Source organism: Emydura macquarii, unplaced genomic scaffold (genome assembly GCF_026122565.2).
Source record: "Emydura macquarii macquarii isolate MOO-44397 ecotype Brisbane River unplaced genomic scaffold, CSIRO-AGI_Emac_v2 contig_2768, whole genome shotgun sequence".
In the NCBI taxonomy this organism is placed as follows: domain Eukaryota; kingdom Metazoa; phylum Chordata; order Testudines; family Chelidae; genus Emydura; species Emydura macquarii.
The window spans coordinates 7373569-7400295 of record NW_027132905.1 but is presented as its reverse complement, the minus strand read 5'-3'; the positions used below and the strand labels follow the sequence as shown (position 1 = coordinate 7400295).

The 26727-nt window shown below is 40.0% G+C and overlaps 1 protein-coding gene across 1 annotated transcript in view; it reads right to left on the bottom strand.

Annotated features, from left to right (window-relative positions):
* TRPC7 (transient receptor potential cation channel subfamily C member 7) overlaps positions 1-12873 on the bottom strand; it is a 304845-nt gene extending 291972 nt beyond the window's left edge. Inside the window, exon 1 of the mRNA XM_067567550.1 lies at positions 12561-12873. Within this exon, the coding sequence (XP_067423651.1) occupies positions 12561-12568 (8 nt within the window). The 5' untranslated portion in view covers positions 12569-12873. The remainder of the gene's footprint in view (positions 1-12560) is intronic.
* Between the last annotated feature and the right edge of the window lie 13854 nt (positions 12874-26727).

The following is a 26727-nucleotide window of genomic DNA, read 5'->3' as shown; positions in this document are numbered from 1 at the left end:
ATAAGTTTAAAGAATCAGGACACTGATGTGAAAGCATTGTGCAAATTATTACAGCTCACATTTCTACCCTTGACGTCCTCCAGCATAAGAGATGATAAACCCATTTGAAACAGAAGAAAGAGTAAGCCACTCTGTAATCCTAACGCACAGTTGTTCCACTAACTGCACACATTAGCAGAGGATTATTCAGTGCTGAACATATAAAGCATCAGTCCCTGCAAATCTGCAGTGCCTGGATGGTTGTAGGAATAAATTGGATGGCCTTTTATTGGTGGAAGAACAAACAAAATACCAAAAAGCTATGGAACTTTTTATCCACGTTGGGGAGCCCTTATTGTCTTCAGTGGGACTCCTTATATAACTAAATGCTCAATTTATTCCAAAGGGCAGACTAGATTATCAGATGTCAGTTTAGATGATTTATCGGTTCCTTTCGGCCTTGAAATCTATGAAACTGCACAGCAGATGAGCTGCAGGTGTTCATTTCAATGATCTGCCCTCTGAGTCACATACTTGTGGGCCAGCCACAGTCAAAGGTATTGGCCTGGTGAAACCAAATGAGCAAAATACAAGTCCTTGTATTTCCTGAATGAAGCAACATAAGAAATCAAAGCAGGGATGTGAGCCTTGGGTTTAGAAAGGCATGGGTCTGTTGGACAGAACTGCATTTTAAAAGAAAATGAGAAAGCAGCAAGGACTGGGATTCTCTTCTACCAGGTGGAAAAAGGAAAGAAACATGTGCTGAGCACATCTGGAGAGCTGACAGTTTGCTTTTTTGACATGGAGATGTAGATCCAATCCATACTGTGCAGCAATGACTGGCTAACTTATCACTTACAGTATTGTGCTAGCCTATTCTTGTGTGTAGTGATGAAAGGAAGGAATTATTTGTTGTACAGCACTGGCTTGCCATTCCTCTGATTTAGGTACTATGCATTTAACTGTTGAATGTTTGTCATCTCAATCAACGGTGAAGGATGCTGCTAGCCATGCAGAGGAGAAGGTTGGAGTATATTTGCTCCTCTGAGATGGAGGTGACTTTGGTTTCATTAATCTTGCCTTTTTTTTTTTTTTTTTTTTTTTTTTCAAAAAAGAGGAATACTTTAGAAGTATGGCAAGTTTGACTAGACTTGCTTGAAAAGCATTCAGTTTGACTGACATTAATAGGAAGGCTCCTCATTCTAACTCAGTAATGGCATTGGCTGATGCACAACTTATTCTCAGTTTTATTTAATTGGTACAGTTACTAGGATTATTCTGTCTGGGCAAGAAACTGGAGTTGTGGGTCCATATAAGTGAATAAATTATTCTCTCTGCACTGATGTCGCTTTTCCTCCCCTCTCCCCCAGGAGAATTTTTTTTTTTTTTTTTTTTTAAAAAAAAAATCCCATGAAATGTATTTTGCAAATGTATTTAAAGTTTACTGCATACTGCCACGAATGGTTGAACTGGGATCTGATTTAGCAGTGAGGGCTAGCTGCATTCCCATTGACTTCAGGATAGGCCAAATTTGACTAAAACAAGGATTTCACAGGTAGAAAGGTGATTATGTCACTTATCAGGTATCTCTTGGGTTGTGTTCGTGTTTGCCTTTACTGGATCGCCATACTTGAGGATTTGCCGAATTCGAGAACTTTTAGTTGTGCACACAGAGCTCAGCTCCAACTAGTGAACTTTTTTTGCCTGCTTTAGCTTTAAAAAAAAAGTGACCCTCCAAAAAAGTTTCTATTCAACGTGATTATGTAACTAACGTGGGGAAAGACTGGACAGCCACCAAGATGGTGCCACCAAGGTTAATGCTGCACTGAAGACCGAGACAGCTATTCCAGTGCAGTGGCTCTGCTACAGGTAGTGTAGCAAAACAGCTTGGTTTTAGCAGGCTTAGTGATATGGATGAAAGAGCCAGCTCAGGGGGGGGGGGGGGGGGGAACCAAACACAGACTGATAGCCTGCTGTGTACAGGCCACCCAATGTATTTCCTCTGCTGCTGATACAATGGAGCTACACTGAGACAGTCTCTACACTTACCTCCAGGATTCAGCGGCAGCCGACGAGAGTTACGCAAGCTACGCAAAAAACTTGCGCAATTCCCGTCGACTTCCGGGCTCCTCTTCTCGGTGCTGTCTTCACTGCACTGCGCTGACAGGAACCACGTCCCCATCGACGCAGCGCTATGCCACTTGCGAAAGTGGTCTTGGTAGATTTCTGGATCGACTGAGTGGGTTTTCACTGACCACTCAGTCGATCCAGAGCAAATCGATCTGACTGTGGCAACTTTGCTGCCGTCAGCATATCGGTAGCCTGATTTACTATAATACAATAGGTGAGGCTCTGGCCTTGTATTTATTTTCCTCACTTGAATGCCTCCCTCTCTCCTTCACCTTTTCCCCAGGGTCTGGGCTACTTTCTGTTCATTCTCTCCTCCAGTTCTCTAATTTTTCCTGGAATAGTTTTCTTGCATTCAGTCTTAGCCAGAATTGTGAAGCAAAGACTCACGCCTAAGCTGAATTTCTGAAACATGTTCGGGTGGGTGTCATGAGCAAAACAAGTTTGCCATCCTTAGATTTTTACACATGATCTGCAATAAGAAGTTTTAAAATACAGAAAGTTGAATGATCAGCTAGGAAAAGATTACTATTACTGCCACCACTCAGATTAGCATTGCAGTTGCAAATGAGTTTACAGGTCAGGATATTCCAGTGAAAGATTAAGGGACAGTTTCCCATAAAAGGAGGAAACAAAAGCATAGGCCAACTCACTGACCATTCCTCCCCCAGCAATACAATATCAGTATGACGTTCTACCACAGAAACACCTATTTCTATAATAGGATATGTAAAGGAAGCTTAAAGAGAGATAGGAATGTATTGTAAGAGAAAAGCTGCTAAGAACAGAGCTATCCAAAAACACCCACTGTAACAATATTCTTTAATGCATCATGTGAATTTTTTCCTTCAGTTGTAAAGTCCACACAAAGGCTACAGACATATTTTGTGCTGTGTTCCTACCACACCCTACAAGCTAAACAATTAGAGGTAAGGTGGGTGAGGTTGGACCAACTTCCAATTGCTGTTTGCCAGAAGCATGGGAATGCGTGACAGGATGGATCACTCAAGGATGACCTGTTCTGTTCATTCCCTCTGAAGTACCTGGCATTGGCCACTGTCAGAAGATGGGATATTGGGCTGGATGGACCATTGGCCCTAGTGGGTCAGACCGTTCTTGTGTTCTACGGGTGAGACACAAGCTTTTGAGTTTGAGGTTTTACTTCCTTGAGGTTTTACTTCCACTGTGTCTCCAATTCTGAAACCAACATGTTTACAACACTGCGTAAGCTAAACAATCTGAGTCCCTACTTATAAACTTGCATGGTGTTCTCAAACAGTTTCATATTCTCACTTATAACTATAACAAGTGATAGTTATGCACAACAACAAATACAGATTGTTGTGCATATTTGTTTTCCATATAAAGTTCTCTCCCTCATTCTCTTCAATTCCTTGTGATAAATATATCTGCACGTTGATCCTTTCCCTCCAGCGCTATTCCAGAACGCTATTTGGGGACAGATGCACAGACCCACCAAAACCTTTGACTGACGAATGGTTTTGGGCTCCGGACCCATGCTAGAATTACTATAATGGAGGACATGACCCACACTTTTAGAAAAAGAAGTCGTCTACAGTATGTGATGTGTAGCTCTGTTTCTAGGTGTCCTGTTTATCATCATTAAAACCATCTCTCTGATGCACTGACTGGAGGGGTTTTCCCCAAGCTTTTGAGATACATCCTTGTTGCCAGAGTCCTAGCTCTGGTGTGCATGTGGCAATGCCTAAACATCATTGTTAATGGTTTCCCTGATGATCACAATATTAAGAAAGGAAGGGGAGGAGGGGATTATAGTATTGAACGCTGCACAATATACTGAGAGCGACGTGCCATGCTAGGTGGCATCTGTCTCCGTTCACAGCAGCTGCATCTGTATTGCCCCTTCATGGTCCAGCAGGAGCATTCACTCTAGGCTCCTGGCTCCTCAGCTACCACCTCCCTAGGACAGAGGCTCACGTCCATCTCCGTCCTGACCAGGGTGTTCCCAGGCTGTGCAGTTCCTTGCCTACACTTCAAGTTCCCTAGCAAGCCAGGCTACCTAAGCAGTCAAAGCGTATGAACATAGTTGCTCACATTTATAAGCTCCACACACACACACACACACACACACACACACACACCCCCTTTTTAAACCAGCACATTCATTCTTAAAGTGAACGCGTTACAGAGAAAATAAACCTGCGGATATGCTAATAAGCTTCCTAGAGATCAACCCCAGCTCCAGTAAGGACTCTGGTAGGTCAGTCCATCAAACCCCACCAATGGGTTTTTGGTGATCACACGTTAACAACCTTTTTGCTCAGAACAAGAACCCTTGTGTGTCGGTTAGTCTTTCCTTCATACAGCCAGGTCTCCGATCTGCAGAAACAACAGTTAGGTAGCCAGCTAGACAATAGTTCTCTCCTTAGAGCATAGCTTCAAATGGTTGGGTACGGATGTAGGCATTTGTATGTCCTGCCTCACAGGTTGGTTTTGTTTTGCTTTTTAGGAAACCCACTTACTGTAGTTTGTCCTGAAAGTCCTTGTTTGGCACATTGGGAAGTGTTCTGAACTTCAAAGGACTACTTTAAACAAGGTGTATAATGGCCATGACTCCCCCTAAAGTCGTTGCAAAACTTATGTATTACTGGGGGGGTTATAAGCATTTAATACAATGGACTTTAAAGCCATTTAAGCCTAATTCAATAAGACCTCCAAGAGATAGTGGGAAGTTGCCATATCTGTCAACCACCACCACCTTTCTGCACCCCACAAAACTACACCCACTCAGTGGAAGGCTGTGCATAAGATTGTATTTCAGCTCAGATTTTCCTCTTTATGTAATTTATACCTACATAGAACAGAATGGAACCCAGAAACTAAGCTTTTGTAGTCAGGTACACGTAGCTCAATTCTCCACTGCCTCATATCCTGTAATGCCATTTATCCCAGAACAAGGTGGACTAAGTAGTTGTAAGCCACTACTGTATCTGAATGGTAGCATTTCATACACATTTCACACAGGTGTAAATGACTAAAACAAAATAGTGGAGAATCAAGTTCTTAATCTATTGATTTTGTGAAGCACCATGCACCTCTAAGGCACTATATATTTCTGCAGAAGTCTGTATAATAGTGTGTGCACACAGAATTATGCAGCTTTTTTGCAGAAAACAATCCTCACTAACGCTATGAAAAAGCTTTCAGACATCACACAAACCATACAAAAACAGATGGAAAAATATCACTTGTTACCATTACTGCTTCTGCTCCTATTACTTGTATTAAATCCTTTAACCTACTCTGCACTGTCTCAGCTCATGCTCCATTGACTTTTCTTAGCTTCAAAGTGCATGGCAAAACTATGCTAGACACACAAGAACTTGAACAGTCCCTTAAGTCCCCATAGGAGGTCAGTAGTTCAGCTCCCTGATGAATGGAATTCAGCTGTAAAATTCCAGTTTACAGTATGCTCCTAAATTCTCTTTTTTTAAAAAAAGGTAGTGGCAAGTTATTTTGGAACAAGTAACCTAGAAAAGTTATAGCTAGCTCACATGCTACAGTGCTGGGCATGCAAGCCACTGAGAGTTCAATACTGTTTCTATTGCGAAGGAAACTTTCCATATGCAGGTGGGTTCATAACACCATAGGGAACAGATGTATGGCTTTTATACAGTGCAAAAATGTAGAGTCAGGGGGAAAAAGAAAACTTTAATCACTTTTCCATACCCTAAAAGAGTTTGTGCTTTGTTTATTTTTAGGAAAAAGTATTTTAAAATTATATATTTGGCACTTCTCTAATGAAAAGATTTTTAGCTTCATATTTCACCTTTGCCAGAAATGTAGCAAAAGCTAGTTTCTTTGTCTGTAGCCACTGCCCTTCCTCAGGTAAGCGTTGCTCAATAAAGTCTGTCAGACTGAGCTATTAATGAGCCTTATTCCAGATTCACTCTTGCTTTGTCCTCTGGAGAGGATTTATTTTCATACCTCCAGATCTTCTAAAACAGGAGAGATACAGAGAGCAATTGATAATTACAATTCACATTCTTTTCATAAAGGTAAGAGTCATGCTATAAAGACCATGTGCTGCCTACAACCCATGATAGAACTCTCTGTTTGAAGCCCAATTGTACATGCTGCTGAGCATCTTCAACTCCCACTATTGGCTATTACCAGGAGTTGAAGGCATTGGGAGGTACTCCGCACCTCTCAGGATTAGGCCCTACCTGAGAGGTCCATGCACAGATGGAAGATGCTTATGGCTCTAATGCAACATATTTGAATTATGCACCAAGATGGTTGTAACCATCCTTGGTTCAAGTGTCTTGGAATGAGGCAGAGGATAACTGTAGGGATTCCAATTTGGGGTGTTTTTAAAATGTATCATAAATTAACCCCTCCCCCCCCAAACAAATTACACCAAGTGATGCCAAACATCTATCTTAAAAACTACATGAAGACTTTCAGCTATAATCTTGTCCCTTAACCCTCCCCATTATTCAGAAATCTCTAAATAAATGGTCACCTTGCCATCAACATTGGGATAGCTAGCTGCTCCATGAGGCGCAAAGTCAGTTTCTATCTCAACACTCAAGTGACTAGGGAAGAATGCACAATCATATTCCTGTATCCTAGTCTTGTGATTTATTAAGATATTTGGAGTAGAGCTGACTTAAGAACCAGCCCTTCAAAGCGCTTTTACCCTAACTAAAAGCTCAGTATTAACCCAGGATATGAATAGCTTCCACCCAGACTTGTCTAGCCATTGAAAGGCCCGGGAGTCACAAGGAGCACAGCAGCTGAACAAAAAGCTTCAGGGTAAAGAAAAAAAGAGAATCTTTTCCGTGACCCTGATCTTTTAGAAAGCCATCCAGATGGGCAAAGATGTAAGTTCTTGGCCACTCTATCTGGTCAGTAATCGTACAGGAAGGTGCTGTGTTCTCTCATGTGTAGCATAGCTTGTTTTCAATCTGTTTCATTGTATATGTATATTTTGGCAAGAAAATAATCCCGGCAGAGTACTATTATTGTAAGTGACGGTAGCATGAATTCTAGCATCAGCAGGTTGTGAGGGAGTCCTACCTGCCATTCTCCATATTATTTATATTGCAATGCCATCTGGGAACCCCAAACAGTGATCAGGGTCCCATTGTACAAACAGCACAAATTCACTGTGTGCCTCAGAAAGCTAAATTTAGAATCAAATAGGTCTTATGTATCAATGGGGACAGTGTGACCTAGTGGCTAGAGCACCAGACTGACTTTGGGGACCTGGTTTTTGTTCCTAGCCACCACCGGCCTGCTGCCTTGCGTGAGTCACTTCACTGTCATGCCTCAGTTTCCGCATCTGTAAAATGGGGATCATGATAATCACATCCTTTGAGCTCTGATGAAAAGCACTGCATAAGAGCTACATAATAGTAGCTGCCTCTGGCAGTGGCTTTCTAGTGAAATATGTATAAGCAACACCCTTTATCCCTGGAGATGGTATGCATTCCCAAAACATGAAGCTGGATGTGAAGCTCCCCCATTTGCAAATAGCTGGTGCAAGGCGAACACCATCTCTGAAGTCTGCTGTTAAATCCATGAACCATCATAGTTTGAGAACGATGCTATAATAAATATATGCATTGCAAGTGCTAGATTTTACCTGGCCCTGCTCAGGAGAATGAACTAGGAAGGAGAGGAGTCTTTCCCCCTGCCCCTCTGTCCTGGATTAGGATCCCATCTAAATCTGGGAGCGGAGGCTTATGTTGAAATGCAGCCTCTGCCAAGAGCTCAAGGAGGAGTTGTCATAACTCTGCCATTCTCTGCACTGACCAGCAAAGCTGTACCAGCCGGTATTGGGAGAGCATTTTCTGTCCCCTTTTGAAGTGGTTACCCCACTTGCCCCTCTGAAATTCTGGCTTGCTCAGTTCTCCTGAATTCCTTCGGTTCCTTCTTCATTATCCCTACAAAAGCACAACTTGTGGGTTAAAGCTACAATCTGACCTAAGGGTGAATCCTGGCCCCATTGATGTCAATGTTTAGAGAGCATATTAAATGGAGACACCTGCATCCTAGGGCAGATTTCCAGAGACAGGCAAGCTCTGAAAGATGCAGATTGGTGTCTAGGAGTGATTAGGGAAGTCAGTGGGAGTTAGGTGCCACACCTTTTTAGGCACTTCTGAAAAATCCCTCTGTGTCCGTCTGCACCTTTAGGCACTTCAATATCTTGGTGTCTAAATACAGCTTGTGATGCAATATTATGTTCTTCTGTCCCAACCTCAACTCCCTTCTCTCTCTCTCCACAAGGCAAATACCGTGTACCTTGGTTCATTAGTCTTCAAGCAATTGCTAAGCACAGGGCTTCAGATAAATACATTTGCAGCAAGTAAGACTGCCTCTCATCTGAAAGGGTCTTTACAAAGCAATGGTTTCTGTAACAGGACATGACAGCTCCACGGTGGTGCTAGGAGTGTGTGTTTTTGACTCGCTGGCATGATTTTTGTTGAAGCTGGCATGAAGCTGACCTTGAGGAAGGTCTGATTTGGAAGACACTAACAGAAACTGTCATACACGATTTCTTCCCTTTCTTGCATCAAAGATTAGCTTCTGGCTATTATGGGCCCCTAGTAATATATTTATCTTCATTACAGGGAGAGCTTGTTTTAATGACATGTTTAGTTATATGGAGATCAGATGGTAATCATAGTTAGACTGGAGTCTATTTTGCTGAAACTCCACTGCCCCAGAGACACACCAACAGACCTGACAGCAGCATCTGATCTCATGTGCCTGTAGGAAACGGAGGTGGTGTGACTGGTACCATCACTGGTTGCACAGTGGTTACATGCACTGTAATAGGGCTTTACAGAACTCCAGGGGCTACAGCATTCCACTGCTCCCCAGAGAAAGCGCCACTGGTCTTAATGAGCGCAATATGTGCTCTCTCTCTGTGGCCAGCCAGTTCTGCTGCACACGACACAGTGGGAGGTAAGGTATTGCCTCGTGATTGCTCCTCCCTTCTTCTCAGGGAAGTTAGCACTGCCAGCTGAGCATTTAAGTACCAGGACTACTGCCTCCCCCTCAGAATACAGAGGGCCAAGAGATAATCCAGTTTCCTCCAGGCTGTTTTAAGAAGTGTCATTCTTAAATCAGGATTTTTCTGAACTTTACTTCTAATGGGTAGAAGAGGACTAAAGGCTAAATCAGGTCATGCACCAATTTTTGGCAAGTTAAGGTTTAAATGTGTTTAACGGGCAAGTATGCACACTTCTCCTTTGTTAGTTGTGATCAGTAAAAAACAAACATACACGTGCTGGACATCTCATTCATTTAAGTCAGCATCCTGTCGTCAAAAACTGTTTTCTAATAACTTATTTATATGGTCTGGGTATTCAAGTAAGACACTGGAAGATCCTGCAGCCTGTTAGGTCTATAATCTCAAACACAGCCTCACTTATTTTACACATTGTATACGGTCTCTCATACAACCTACTTAGGTTCTTTATTATACATTTAATTTCTCTCAGAATAAAAGTGCTTTTATAGTAATGCAACTGAAGAGACATTAGAAATAAGAATTGGGATTATTGTAGAACCTGAAGGTACCTTACACATCTTGGAGTACAAACACAGCACGTGGACCTCCCTTCAAGAGCTCAGGATCTAAATTTATATGCATTGCAATGAAGGAGCAACACGGTGTGGAAGGGATGTGTATGAAAGTCAGGTGTCAGTAACAAGACTGTACATAAAATTTTTCTAAAAGCAGCTAAGTGGTTTAGGAGCTCAAGTTCCATTCAATGGAAATGTGATTTAGGCTAAGTACCTGACACCCAGCTTGTCAAAGGCCTTTCAAAATTCCACTAGACATCTCTGCCTCTTTAGATGTCTACATTCCTCAATATGGCCCTCAAATACCTCTTGAAAGTTAGGACTTATGCATTTTTTTGTTTTAAAGTCTGCCTTAGCTAAGCCAAGGCATGTGTGTTGTGACAACATACAATTTAGGATCAATAGATATTCATGTGTCATGACGCAGTTCACTCATTTCCAGTGGGTTTCACAGTAGAAGTGGGTCTCAAGGAGGGATTGGAGTGAAGGGAAGGTAGTCACGCAGAGAGAGTTGGGGAAGACACCCCCCCCGTTACAGGATGTGGAAGAAGGGCACAGTTCCTCTCCTTGTAAGAGAATAGGGACATACTAGAGAATTAAAAGTCCCTAGGGCATCAGCAGACAATAACTGTACACAGGTGTCTATCAGCAAGTATGATAAATGGTATGTACTCTTCCTTTAACGGTTAGATCCTAAGTGTAACTGCAAGTATTGGCCATGGTTCTGGTCTTGGAACCATCAATGTAACGCCAATGAAGTCATACCCCAGATTTGCACAGCTGTTAAATTTGGTCTAAGCTCTTCAGCCTTTTCTCAGCCAATCAGGACCTTTCAGCTACAGTGACTGTGTTGTATTTGTAAAAAAATCTCTTTTGTACTGGGAACTGAAATAAGATGTACAATGCTTCTCCCATGACCATCAATTTAAGGGAATTTGAAAGTGAGCAAGAGAAGAGATCTGCAAAGCTCAGTAGGGACATTTGAGCATCTCCTGAGTTCCATCCTATGGATCCAGAGATCACAAAACTTGTTAGTACAAATGAATCCAAAATGGCAAAGCAAAAGTCAGTCAAAATGGATGATTTTCACTGGCTTCACATCAGATTGAAGACATAACATTTCAAGGTTTTATTTGATAGAAAACCATAAATCAGGCCAGGATCACTTGAAGGTTCATTAGTCTTAGCAAAAGACTGACAAATGGGATCTGACTAAACCAGGGGCATTTCACACAGAGTTCTTAAATTAAAAAAAAAAAGAACCCCACAACACAATGGTGCCATAAGTCTGCTGAAAGGAAAGTGTTGTGCCTGCCAGCTTTGACAGAAGTAAAGATGTGACTTTACTGCACAAAGCAATGCTCTCTCCTTTGTCCCACTATGGGATTGGCGATTGGCCAGAGTTTGCTGCCAGTTATTATAACAGCAGCTCTGGACAACAGCAGGACATTGTTTGAGCTTGTTTTGTCTGGCTATTTTCATAGGCAGAGGGCAAGCTCAGGACATTGTGTGACTTCTTAGTTGCAGGTTTAAGTAGCAGTTAAATGGACTTGGGTTGAGGGAAGAAGGCATATTTGGCAAAGCAAGTCAATGTTTTCAAAAGAACCATTCATTTGCAGAGTTTACGTGCGCTTTACATCTCTAAACCAGGGATAATACTGACTTTTTTGTCCAGTGCTTTTAGATCTATGGATGAAGAGCATTGTAGGAGAGCTACACATGGAGTCAGGAGTAGGTTTCCACATGGTATAAAAATAGACATTCATGCAGGGAACAAGACACCAAACCCAGACTAGACAAGAGTTCTAGAACCAGTGTGGTAATCCAAAGAAAAGTACTGAATCACAGCCTAAGGATCCTGAGGGGGGGAAATTAGGATGGCATAACCATGTCATTCAGGGGCATAGGAAAAAAAAGAAAACAAAACCTATACCACAGAGAGGTTAAGCTGTTAACCTATACCACAGTTAAGCTGAAGCAAGCCCCAATGTAGACAGTACTAAGCCAATGGAAGAATTCTTCCATCAACCTACTTATGCCAATTGGAGATTCCCTTCCATCAGCATAGGTAGCATCTACACTGAAGCACTACAGCAAACCAACTACAGTGGCACCACAATAGTATTTTAAAGCTTACCCCTACCTTCAGTAACTCACTAAGCAAAGACATTCATATCAATGATGAAGCTCACATTGGACTTCAGTGGGAGAGGACCAGTCCATAAGAGGTGGGAACAGGTCATCAACAGAAGCATTGGACAGAGTCATCAGCCAGCTCAGGACTTGCAAAGCTGAGTGATGCAGAAGTGATCGCCAGTTCAAACATCAATTTGCTCAAACAGAGTAGAACATCCACCAGCCTGTTCTCCAGCACTAGAGCTCTTAGCACCAGGCTAAGCCACCATGAGCATATCCCATGAGCTTAAGGAGAGCAAGAGTCAGACACAATCACTAGGTAGCAACTGGAAAACTTATTGCTCCTCGGACATCAGCAGCAGAGTTTCCCCTGCCTTGCTCATTCCACAACTTCTACAGACCCTGGATGGGAAGATAAATACTCCTTAAGGAGCAAGCAGAAGCTACAAGACAAACATGCTGTGGATGACACAAGACCAATTCATATACAACTCAGTAACTGAAGCAAGAGAAACATGAATGGAAGAGGTGGTATCCACAATGGTATCAAATAGTCATGGTATAGTGCACTCACCTGAAAAAACAAGAGTCCTGTAGCACCTTAAAGACTAAAATTTCTGCAGGCATAAGCTTTCATGAGCTGCAACCCACTTCATCAGATGCTACTTGACTCTCATTGTTTTTGCTGCATACAGACTAACACAGCTACCCCTATGGAACTTTTCACACTTACTTACCTGAGCATCCCTCGGCATCAGGGCAGGGTGTCTCAAAGACCTTCATCTCCTACACCTCCCGGTTATTCACCTTGGAGGACAAGTCAAGTCCCCCAGCTGAGAAGCAACCTTTTCCAGCAACAAAAGCTCAACCCAAAGTCCAAAGAGTCTCTCAACCACTCTACCCTTCTTGTAAGCTCTATCTTTATCAGCTTCTTATCAATCCAGTCTTCTCCCCAACTCTAGCAATGAGCACTAGTGCCTTAGACTGACATCTTTCTGAGGTCTCTGTTCTACAGATTCTGCTATAAATCCCTTTAGAGAAGCCTCTGTAGTACCTTCCCAGAGAGTGACCTCTCTTATGAAGCCAGATGTCTATTATATGCTTCCCAGACCCAACTCTGTGGCAGAGAACCAACTAATTAGTTACATCTATTGCTCCTGTGCTGTAATTAATTGGCTATTAACCCCTTTCCACCCATTACTGCGGTTTCACCCATCACAAACAGATTTAAAGTAATAAGAGCTGCAGGATGCACTTCCTGCCAAAGCTGGCATGTACCAACAGCTGATTTTAGCCTGGAATTAAAGCTGAGCAAATAACTCACCCTGTATCAATCATGGGTGTATTTCACCATTTTTTTGTCAATTAATGGTCAGAGAAAATTGCGAAATTGTGAACTGTGACAGTTTAAATTATTTGTGAATTTCCTCCATGAAAAATTCAGTTGCTTTATTCACAAATCACTCTGTGTTCATTACATCCATAAATCATCCAATTAGGAAACTGCAACAATACCATGTGACTTACATAATGACACCCCCCCCACACACACATGGCTCTAATTGCTAATTGTAAAATCAAATATATATATCAAAATTTGTGTTTAGCTCATTGACTAAATTAAACATTCACTTTTTCACACACAATTATGCTAATAAAGCTCCAATGTCTGTGGAAGGTGAATGCAAAAGGATCATGAACATGATTGAATCCAGATTCAGATGAATATATTCATGGCTGTTCTTTCTCCCCTACCAGCAAGTCACACAACTTGAGCTAGAGCTTATCAGTAGTTAACTCAAAATGGGCCAGGTAGAAAATAGGAAAATGTAAGGTCTGATAGCATGCTTGTCCTGTAATGCACCAATTATTTAGCATAACAATGCCACTTTAAAAATATTAAAAAGGTAGCAATAGCATAGAAATCTGAACAAAACTAGCAATAAGCTTTAAAATATGTGGAGTGTGAAAAGGGGTAAAAGCAGGTTTCGTTTATTTAGGGTCAAATTATGATTGCTTTACTCAAAGGTTCAATCCCTTTGTGACTGCCTTGCACACACCGAGATCAGCTCAACATTTGCACCTTTTTAATACTCATTGAACCACTATCTTTTAATGTCTATCCATCATTATACCATAATTAGACAGTTGTACATTTGCTACAAGAAAAGGTGATGATAAGGAAAAGAGAGATCGTGTCTTTCATTTAAAGAAAGCATATGGAATGTAATAGCTGGTTAATATTAGAGTGTAAATAGCCACTTAATCAGAGATGATAGGATTTACAGAAGTTGGCATTGCTCTTTCCATTTTCTTCAAGGAAATACCTGTCTACAGCTGGGATCCATGCAGTGCTAAGGATCAGAACTCCAGAGGAAAGCTTCACCATGTATTTGGTGCCACTGTGTTGCAAAAACTGCGTGGTCAAAGTGCAGATAAACTCTAAAATCTCTGTCAAGTCAACAACATTTTTGCCACAGGCAATTTTTGCCAATGTAATTAACATGAAATGAAACATCTGGGGCCAGATCCTCAACTTGCGCAAATTGTCACAGCTGCATTGAAGTTAATGGAGCAATGATCATTCATAACACCTGAGGATCTTGCCCCTGCATTCAGAACTACAACTTTAAAGGCTATGTTTGCTCCAAAAATACAATGTCAAAATAGGGATTATTTTCCACACTTAAGCGGAGGTATGCTGAGCCATTCTGAAATAATTTGTATTCAAAAGTATTCCCAGATTCAGAAAGACATAATTTCATACAGCAATATCCTATCTTTAGACATCAGAACATCTACTTGCGTTTGCACACTACACAAAGCGGACTGTAGCACACAGTATTTCAAAATTGCACTTACACTTCAGTTTATCCAGAGATCCTAAATGATGTCTCACAAATGCATTATCTCAATCATATTTATGGTATCCTAGAGAAGCAAAGGGTATACAAAACACAGTCAGTTGCAGCACGAGTAGCATTGGAGCTGTGAATGCATCAAAGAAATGAGTATTTCATTGCAATATTTGATGTTTAGCTATAAATAACTTTAATTACTTTTGTGTAAGCTTGAGAATGGTAGATTTATAGAAAACAAATTAAATGTCCAATACACTATTTTATAATGGTAGTTCCTTTTGCTTATGGATTTGATTAGGGATGCTAAATCAAACAGTTGAAGTAGTGATCACTCTCCCTATTGACAGTGACATTAACATTCTGGGACATTAAAAAATACCACTCTGTTGGAAGTAAATTAAAATGCAAGAATGAAATTTTATTGCACCATCTACTTCATCAACACGTTTTATCCTCTATTAAAGTGCCACATGCTACAGTACATAGTCAGAGTTAGTGATTATAGTTTCCTGAAACAATACTCCATATTGTTGTTTAGTAGTGTTACCAAATAAATGTACAACATAGTAAATATTAGAGGACAAGATATGTAGCTATTTTAAACTGCCAGTAGCTGGTGTACAAATAAGAGTTCATTTATAAAATGGAGAAGGACTTGAAAGCTATGGACAAATTCGTGAAGCTGGGATTGATTATGGAATAGTAGTTTAAAAAGGATTCTCTTTTGCAAACCAGTATAAGATAACAAGAGAGATGTGCAGACACTGGCTTCTGTTCTTTAAAAAAGATGCTCTATTTCAACTAGAAGTTATTAAGCTTTATGGAGGAATTATAGGGTGAAATTCTATTGCTTATAATATGCTGGAAGTCTGATTAGATGATCATGATGATCTTCCAAACTCTAATATTTTTGTGGATGTAAATTGCAATTATAAATAAGCACCCACAGTTATTTTCACCTGTACTTTAGGTCAAATAGATAAGTAAAATTCCAGACTGAACCTACAAATTCAGGATTTAGGGCCAAATTTTCAAAGTTACCTAAGTGATTTAACAGCCTGGGCTTAGGTTCCTAAATCACTTAAATGCTTTTGAAAATGTGACCCTTACACATCTAACGATCAAACCTGCAAATGCAAATAACTGTAGGTACAAAATTGCCCAAGCAAATGAATTTCTTCAGGGACAAATCCTCTTTACATCTTTTCTTGCTGTCCATTTAGATTGTAAGCACTTCAGGAAGGCGCCTTCTCTGTATTTTGCCTGTAGAGCACTTAGTAGACTTTGGTTGCAATATAGTTTCTTTTATTAACATTTAAGTAAACATTGATTCACCTGCCAGTATGTATTAGAGCTGAGAGAAATTTGGAATTTCCATCCCACAAGAAATTCTGACATTTCAGCATGTGTTCTCATCCCAAAAGGGGACATAAAGCTGAAATTCTGACGTTTTCTGCAGTCTGCAAAATGGGAATGCCCCAAAACTTCAATTCAGAACTGTTGACACATTTTTGTTTAATTTGTAATGAAACATTTTGACATTTCCAAGCTTTAAATATTTCATTTCACTTTGTTGAAAAAATGATCCTAAATGTTTTGTTTCAAGTCATTTCAACAACAAACTATATTTCTCTACTGTGCATTGCCTTATGGGAGTTATAGTTCCAGCCCCCATTCTCTCCTGTGGGATAGGGTCCTTGATCAGACTACCTATCCCATAATGCACCCACAGGCATGTGACTTCTATGATGCACCACACAACTTGGTCATAAGAAAATCAATGCATTGTCATATGGAAGATGTAGTTTTCCTGGAAGCCCAGGTCATAGGAGAGAATGGGAGGGGGAACTACAACTCCCATATAAAGCCATGTGCAACAGGGAAATGCAGATAATGTTTTGTTGAACAGATTCAAATCAAAGCATTTTGGATCAGTTCAAAAAATGAAATAGTCCAATTTGAATTAAGCAGGCCTGAAATGAAATATTTCATTTCAATTTCCCTGATGGAAAAATAAAAACTTTCCTGCAGAAAATTTCAATTTTGCAGAAACTGCCTTTTCGTTTGGAAATTCTGATGGAATATTCCTGATCAGCTGTGACAGGTACATTATTAGACTCAAGGAAGGAAAACTAGTACTTGTCACTGCTGAAAGATGTTAGTCAATGTACACATTAAAGGAATGTGGCACTAGAGCAGAGTAGACTTTGTTGGTTAACATTTCATCTGTGGCAGTCACTGAAAAATCCTGGACTAGGATTTCATCACTGCCCTATGAGGATCATTTGCACCAGTATAACTAATGTGCTAAAACAGTACTCTGTGCATCTTTGCAAAAAGCAAAAAACTTTTTCTTCCGACACATACTAGTCAATGTGTTGATTTGTTTTCCAGTCAGCAAGTCGTTATTGTCTAGAAACATTTCTAGTGGCAAATTAACAAAGGCGTATATACACTATAAATATAAATAAGGGGGCCAATTAATCTAGGGATCTTTTGAGGAAATTTTGAGTATGAGGCTCTCAGGTATGCCCCAGGTTGTCTAAAGACTTTTATTTTTAATCTAAAAGAACTATCATGTTGCAATATTTATTATGGGCAAACTGTTTAGCCTTGTCCTCTGATTTTGTGTGTTCACCTTTGTACATGCAACTGAGTACATTCACATCAGTGGCTATACAAAATACAAGTTTGGCTGAAAATCTGACCCATATGTTTTGATGTCATAAATACTGTGATAACCTAGACTTGCTGGATGCCAATCCCTTTGTGGAAGTAGGCCTCAGTTACTCCGGCTCTAAAAGTATACCCTTCTATCACTGGAAAAACAGGGAATTTCCCCTAGCACATTCTACCCCCACTTCAAAGAATGTCACTTAGCTGGCCTTCAGAATACAGTTTTGGTGGTAAAATAGTTAGAAAAGAAAAGGTAAGTTAGTGAAAAGAAAAACCGGAGATCACAGAATGGAGAGATGGTGATGACTTTAGACCTAGATTCAGCATGATATTTAAGCATGTGCCTAATTTTAAGCATGTTTGTTGTTTCAGTGAAGACATGTGCTTGAATTACCTTGCTGAATCAGGGCCTAAAGTCATGGTTGGGGCCTAAAACGGTGTTTGGGAGGAAAGCAGTTAGGTAATGAATGTAAACTAATGTATTTAATTCTGCTGAGACAGCTATGTTTATCACACAAACAACCATCCATATCTTTCGGTGGGGGGAGGAAAGCTAAGGACACGTCTGCCATTTCTCTTGGCACCTAGTCTGTCAGCAAGTAAAACATAGTGGATGGTGATTCTTCATATGGAAATCCAATAAAAATAGCTTTCTGTTGATGTCCTTTTTTTCCTTCACTCTTCACATGCAACTCTGTTTAATTTCAGCAGTTTGGCAATTGTCCAGACTAGAAATTTGATCAAAAGACAGTGAAGCTTCACAAGCATTTTTAAGGTTTCTCATCTCCAGCTGCTTGTTCTCTACTTACTAGATCTGGTTGGGAATATTCTAACAATTTTCTTTTTCAGAAAACGACATTTCCTCGAAATCCACACTGCTCATGACAAAGGGTCTGTTTTGAAGAATCACCTGATTTGACAATTTCAAAACTTTTTTTCCTCAATTTTTTTTTTTTCCAAAACATCTTGTGACATTTTCAGAATGAAGTTTTTGGTTCAAAATGACTTTTTGTTTAGAACAGTTAGTTCATTTGTACTTTTTAAGAAGGTTAAAAAAATTAAAGGGGATCAAAACCAAAATGTTTTCGATTGACCTGATCTGCAATTTTTTTTCAGATTATCAGTTTGTGAAAATTAACAAGATTTCAACTTTTTGGCCCAGGATGGGAAAATATTCAAAATTTCAAACTCTCAGGGGATTAGGAAAAATATTTCCTGCTCAGGTCTATTTTACTGACTCTTATCTGAACAGTGTTCAGCTAACACCGGTATTGCAGCTAATGAGCAGATGGGGTACCTTGAAAGAATAACTATTCAAAGCCTGCATTTACAGAAGAATCTAATGGACACAGAGCTGTAGCCAACTCCTCATATTGAACCTGCTATAGGAAAGAAGCCCCAGATATCATTATCACTTTCTGCTTCAGAGGAAAATCCAACTGTTTGAACTATCACCTACTGGATGAGGAGCTGACAACATGCTTTTGGTTAGTGCAAAATAAGATATTCCATGCAGTCTGAAAAGCAACTGTGAAACTTGGCTGCCTGATACCTTCAAACCTGGTGAAGCACAAAACCAGTTTGCAAACTCCATTGTCAGGAGGATTAAAACAAAATGGAGATGAGTAAATCAATGACACGCGTTGTGTCTTCTGCAAGTCTGGTGATAGCATCTATCTTTTGGAGATGACAACTGGCCACAATTGCGTGGCCCTTGATAAACTTCTCCTTGCAGACAGATAGGAGGGCTGGGTAGCCTCCTTTTTTGCTGATGATATTCACTCCTTGAATGGACACTGTTAATCATCCCTGTCAAACATGGTAAAGCAGTAAGTCAGAGGGTTCCTGTATTACCTGGGGTTTCTCAGAACCCAAAGCAGTGGTAATGAAACTGTTTCACTCCAGGCAGTGTTAGGAATAAATTAATGGGAACATAGCTCAATCCATTTGATAAATAATTGGCACAAACAAGAGTGCTTTCATCTAAAACTACTTTTTTATTACATCTCAAGCACACACAAACGCACATGCTATCGCAGTAGGGGTCCAGCCTTCCAGGGGACCCCGCCTTCTGGCCAGCTGCTGGGGAATGTAGCTGTCAGATCCTTGCCCAAACAAAAGCTTCCTTGGACTGCTCCAAAGCAAATTCTTTCACCTAATCTTTTATAACTAACTCTTATGGAGCAAATAACCTATAGTGACTCCTAGCGGGTCAGAATAATAACCTCTATTGGCTCACCCGTTCTTCTAATATCAGACTACTTGTTATCTCAAAACATTTCTAGTCATAACAACAATATGCCAGGGGAACTTAAAGCCAAGGTCACTATTCACTCACTCTCTCCATTCTCACAATACAGTCATTTCTTGTCCCATCCTCCCATTCCAAGTAGCAAACTCCACATATACAGCTGCCTGATCTTGCCTCACAAAGGCCTAGGATTTTCCTAGCTATGCGATGTTTGGTTTTCAGCTGGCAGGGGCTGAACGTACAAACTTGCTGACTGCAGTATTATCAAATTCTGGGGTACATACAGGAATGTCAAATTCGGAGGTAACATCCGTCCCTCTTGACCTCCACCAGACCCAGAGCAAGGCCAATACGCTGAAACTTTCCCTCCCCCTCCGCCATATAGGGAGGGACCTGCTGCAAGAGGAATATGGAGGTGCCCAGTCCCCCCAGTGCTCTGTCTCCAAAGCAGTATTGCCAGTTACAGCTGGGGGTGCAGAGAATGTCAGAGCCTCCCATAGGACCTGTATTGGCACTAGACACAGAGAGACTTCCCCTTCCTTTCTACACATGGCGGTCAGTAAAACACGAGACGCACTCATCCTTGATGTGTTGTTTATCACAGCCAAATAGGTAAACCCTTTGTGGGAGTCCCTTGTTAAGAGATAAACCAGGCATTAATTAATTAATTTCCTATCACTGCTGTCAGCAAACGGCCTCAGAGCAGGCTGATTTTTAATCTTATCTCATCTGTCTCCGTTTGTCTCGGTCATAAAAATGTGTTACACCCGCCTTTCATGCTGCACATTCTCATTAATAGAATCCCCCGTCAGTAGCTGGGGGGAGGAGGGGAAGAGTGGATCGGCCTAGATTCTATTGATCGGCCTAAATTCAAAGCCTGTAACTTCCTTCCTCATGTTCAGCAGACAGATGCGTCTACACGGATCGTGGATGTGAAGTGATAAAGAGACGGCCATGGGCCTTCAGGGTAAACAGTAACTCAGCTTCAAGGAACTCTCCATCTCGTCCTTTGCTGACTTCGACGTAGATGTGGCTCCCACGCTATGCGGACCTGACCCTGTCAGAACAGTTCAGAAGCCAAAGTGGTTCTAAAGATGGCAATCCCCTTACAATGAGGACACCCTGGTGGCTTTTGAATATTTCTTAATACACACCTCAGGAAGGTCAGCTAACATACCCTTCCAGACCATTCCACTGCTAGTGTTAACAGAAAGTGTCTTTGAGGGTAGTTTTTTTTATCTATTGAGATTTGTACTTTTAAATCAGCCACAGTTCAGAAGGTTCTGAGCACTGGAACAGCAGGGATGGCCAAATATAGGTCACAGCTACCTTATCTTTAATATGGAGATATGGCCTGAGGGGAATGTCTATGTATTTATGCTTGACGACTTGGCCGGCCATATCATTCAAAATTAGGACCAGCCCTCAGACACCCGGCAAACTGGGCAAAATTTGGGCACCTCTGGCAGACGGCAGTGGAATGAAAACATTCAGGGCTGACTAACACCAGTCGAGAATCTGGCTCTGAATGTTTTTAGAATTTTTGGTAGAACTTTCGTATATTTTAGTGCTGTTTTAATTTCAGCTGAACGAAGAGTAGGGAAATGTTTTCCCTGAAATAATGGATTTTGAAAAACAGTTCACAGATCACTAATTCCAAATAACTAATAACCTTGAGGATGCTACAATCCATTCTGTTCATGGACAATTTGAGAATGAGGGTGGGGAAAAGTGAAATTCATCATATAAAATCATTGGTTGTGAATATTCACCCATTTCTAGTTTCAAGGTAATTACAGCATACAACTCCTTCATCCAGGGAACCTAGGACAGGTTCTGTGTGATCATCACAGGGTCATTCCTCTTTTATTGCCATTTTTATAAATTCCTGGATTTTAAGGCCAGAGGGAACCATAAATAATTATCTAGTCTGACCCCTGATATAATACAAACCATGGACTTTCATCCAGCAATTTCTGCCTCTACCACAACACCTTGTGTTTAAACTAGAGCATGTTTTTAGAAAGATATCCAGTCTTCTTTTAAAGACATCAAATGATGAGGGAAATTATCACATCCCTTGGCAATCTCTTTTATTGGTTTATTACCTTCATTTTGCTACAGAGATATTTTATTCATTTTTATATTGCTGTTGGGGCCATCATCTATCTGATTGATTGACATTCCCTAAAAATGTATTAAATCTTTTCCATATATTGCTCATGTTAGAAATGTATACACTATATACCTCATACACTATATGGGCCTCATTCTCCGCTCAGTTGGGTTGTATCAAGCATATATGAATGGGAGAGGAAAATCAGGCCTTTTATGTTCTCAGAAAATGTCTGACGTTTTTATCATGAACTGACATGAATTCAGATACTAAATGCCAATTCCTCTAATTTTTTCCTTGTCCTCCCCATCAGGTTTGCTGCCCACCTGCTAATTGTGTTTAGCAACATGGGACCAAACTTCCTACCCACAGAAGCTGCTAAGAAGAAAGGGTCAGCGTGATACTTCCCAGAAAATGACAATGAGGATTGTTGTTCAAACCTTGCATAAGCTGATAGTTTTAAGAATCTTGAGAAAAGAGGCAATAGGTAATTATTAACTGAGTGGCAGGGATGGAAAGATGGAGAGTTTTATACTTCAGATACACTATTTATATATAGGCCTAATTTCATAAAGCAGTGATATTACAACAATCAGTAATAAAGATCTGAGTTCTGTCTGCAGAATTAAATGTAATTCTCTGAAACCCCATGCAACGTCTGGTCTAGGCTTATAAGATTTTGTTTCTTCATCTTTTATATGCAAGTTTTTCCATTATTTTGCCTTTGTCTTATTTTGCCTTGTAGAGGGAGCAGTAATCTTCTTTCCTGGACACTGCATTCTTGGTAGGACAGCAAATATTGGGATTTAGGGTTGAGGATTTTGTTTGACATTGCTTTAAAGCCCTTATGGCTATTTTAGTCTGAAACTGATGTTATGCCCCAGCAAACGTTGCTCATAAACAATCTGGTCACTTCAGTTCGGTGTAACTGATATATGTCAGAAGAAAGCCTTCTGCAGTCTATAAAAGTATGACAAGGATTGGCAGTAATTACAATATAGCTAAAGCAAATATCAGTGACAATCCAGTCAGTACAAAGAGTTCCCATATGGATAAAGGAAAGAAAGGAAAAGAAATTAAAGGGCTCCTCAAAGCTGGAATGAAACTCAAAAGATTCTGAAAATGTGTATGGACAGCTTTAGCTCCAGGATATAAATAGCTTTGCCAGCCTCCTTTGAGAAAATCCAGGAGAAGATTTGTTTATAATTTCTCATTAATGCAAAACCTGAGCGCACATGCATAGTCCCAAAGAGGAAATATTTGTGTGGCTTATTATTTTGAAAATAATGTAACACTTTCACCTAAAATACTATAGAAATAAAGACAGTAATAATTTGCTACTGGAAGTTTGCAAGGAAATTAGATAAACAGTTCCATGTGTATGGTGTATATTTAAAAATGCGTATTAAGTGCCTATCCGAGGCTCTAGGTTCTTCCACGTATATTGGAAGCATGCAAACAAAAGCGCAAATAGCTGTAATCAAAGACTTAACCATTCCCCTGAAAGCCAATCCACCCCAATCTCTCAAAATATAAATTGCCCCTTTAACCCACCAAAAATAGTAGGTTCCCCTATCAAACAATCTAAACTTTTTACCTTACATCTTCCCAGAAAACCTGGGAATGTAGACAAGCTTTGTAGATCATTAACGTGAAGATCTCCTGGGCCAAGGTAGCAGAGTGAGTTCCAGAGTCACATTTCCTTCACCAAGAATTCCCTGACCCAAACACTTCCAGTTAACCCAGCAGGCTGTTAACCTAGGCATTTCCCCTAGCCATCATTGTGGTAGTATCATGCAAGGAGAGATGCTGTTTCTTAGCTAGGTACGTAGATCCCAGGTCAATTCTGCCAGGAGCCACAAGCTGCACTAGCTTAGTTTTCCTGAATGCTCTTGATATGTTTGTACAATAGCACCTACCCCAATAGGACCCTAACTTGGCTGGACTCTACATACTACTGCAATATAAATGTTTAATAATAATCATAATAAATAAATACATACATAAATAGTGGTGTAGCTTTATGTAGAGTATACTTCAGTAATCTGATCTTGAGATGACAAAAAATTTGTAATCAAGTCTACATCCAAAAGAAAAGGTTTGATCCTTCTAAACAAACACAGATAGGAAAAAACAAGCAAATAAACCATCCTGGCCATTTTGTTCTCTAAGCATCTCTTAGTAGCTGAGGATCTAACATCATCCCTAAGTCCAATGGCAAAAAGTAGATGATCAGCCAAAACAAGTCATAAATTTTCCTGTATCATACTCAGGCCAGAAGCCAGACTGAATGGGGAGAAGAAAATCTGAGGACTCCAGCTATTACCAGAGTTGTGTCACCACCTATTTTTTTCCCAAAAAGAGAGGTTTGAAAGATGTCCATGATTAGTGGGATTATCCATATAATTGATATTCACTTGAGCAAAAGCCCAACAATTTCTTCCGTAATGCCAGCCCGCACACTATCCTCCCAAAAAGAGAGATTGAAAATGTCCACCAATAGTGGGCTGGTATTTCCCCACAGTCCTCACTAACTAGGAAGGACATATATCCAGTTATCCGATTGTAGACTAAATGTTCCCTGGGGCCTCCAGAACTTCAGTGACCACCATGGATGAAGCTAAAGAAATTAGAGAACTCTCTGGATTCACCACCTCCAGACATCATTCTAACATCCCAGAATCGGACAGCTTGGTGTGGATCCACACAAACATAACCGCAAAGAAATATGAAAATTCCTCATAAACTCAATTTATTACCAAATGGAGACAACCCAGCTTGATTGAGCTGACAGTCATTCACGACAGTTCTGTTGTTCAGGATTTGGTAGACACCATGGGTTAGAAAAAGAAATCTTTAATCCCCTGCATACAACTTCAAAAAATCTTTATGTTGCAGTTGGTCAGTCTGTGCAATATGCTACTAGCACTCAAGCCATCTTCCTTCTCATTTTCATGTGGTGAGTTTGGGGCTACTTATATTTTAAATGATTTTCCTGAGTACATCTTTGAAGTCCGTCTGTAATTGAAAGAGATTATGGACATTTTGAGTACCTGGGTTGTACGAAAAAATAATTTAAAGCTTTTCTTTATCCAATTGATAGAGTTTGAGTACTTTATGATGCCTTATTATTAGTGAATATTATGGAGATGTGAAAAGTGCTGAGTAGATACAGCAAAAACTATGCTAGAATATTCATGCTAATAATTAAATTTTTCAATATTCACAGCTGATTGAGAGAGTTTTTATTTAGAAAATAAATATTATTTGGGATAAGGAAGGAATTCCCCCAACGGCATAGTTGAGGGAAGCTTTAAGCTATTTCACCTTTTTTTGATTCACTGAATGGTGATCATTTTAAGATCAAGTGGGTGTATTGTATGTGATCAATTTTGATATTGGTAAATCTCAGTCCTTCTCATTCATCTTCTTCCATATGATTCCTCTTGAGGCACAAAAGGACTTACTCCAATATACAGTCCTTGAAATTGACCCCATTTAGTCTGCAGCAAATCACTGTGTTTGTCTGCACTGTGACATAAATGCTTTGGTAATTATTAAAAAATATTACATACTGCTTCTATGCACTGGTACACACAGACTTAGTCTGATTTTGACAAATTGCTGCAAAAACATAGCTGAAGGATTTTTTGTTGGTGGTGGGTCCAAGTCTGTGTTGTTGCATATTCATGCCACAAACAAATAGCCACGCACTGCTTATTTGATAAACATACATACGTATGTAATGTAATATCCAATAAAATAAGCTGCAAAATTGAAAAAGGTAACTTGATGTACATTAGGTCTGTTGATCTGCTAGCTTTCTGGCTGCTAATGACAGAATTGCTGTCCTTTCTGTGTTGGAAGATTTTCCTGAAAGTAAAAGAAGCTGCAGGCAGTGACATCTAGAGCATTGTTAGTTCTGAGGACTTTAATCTAAATATTTGATGTTAAATGAGCTGTGCAAATTTTTTTCTAAGCAAGCCCGAATCCTGGCACTTGACAAACACTGAACAGGCAAGTTTGGGTTTGTTTATAAACGTGGATCTTTATCCCTGTTCACTGAAAGGGTGAATGAATTGTGTTGTGCCAGCTGTTCAGTGAACCTTGGTCAAGTTTCAAGCCTATCTGGCCTCATTTCTAGGTTAGGATGCAGACCTAGATAAAGTGGATGGTTTTACATGGTTAAAGACCCAAACACAAGCAAATCTTGATTACTGAAGAAAAACTTCAGTTTACATGTCTGGTTTGAACATGTGCAAGAACTCTGTATTATTTCTAATATTGCAATAGCCAATCCAGATCAGAAGCCCATTGTGCTAAGCGCTATACAACCACATCCATGATCTCTGCCCTGAAGAACTTACAAACTAAGGTACTATCCTGCACCTATTTGTGTTGAGCAGCTTGTGAGACTGGGGCCCTAGAAGACAAGTGCCATATGAAGAGTGGGGAGAATGTAGATAAAATTAATATCTACATTTGCCATTGCTTTTATTATTAGAAATAAAGTCAATTCCAAGATACCCTGTCTATTCCCAGCAAAACTCCCTGCAAATCCAAACAATATCATTTGTACATGAACTCCTGTGCACTGAAACTGCCCATTTCAAATAACTTTAATTATTAGCTACTGTATCAGCAAAACAATCAGATTTATGTGATTATACAGAACTTGCTGTTTCCCCAGATAACATTAAAGAAATGTAGAAAATCACAAAGTTGACAAAGTACTACACACATTATCTGACTCAAATTTGAAATCATTGGTCATACCTCCATAATATTTATTTACTATTACTTCTTTGGGTTTTAGAAATAATTGTAAAGTATTATTTTAATCAATTTAGCATCTTCTCATGTGACTAATATGAGCTGATGCAAAGTGTTAGACTTGAGTGAATAATACATATTGAATAATTTACTAAAGAAATGTGTCCTCTTTTTCTAACTGCTGAATATTGTCTACTTGATATTTGGAACTCCATGTGTGCTGGCTA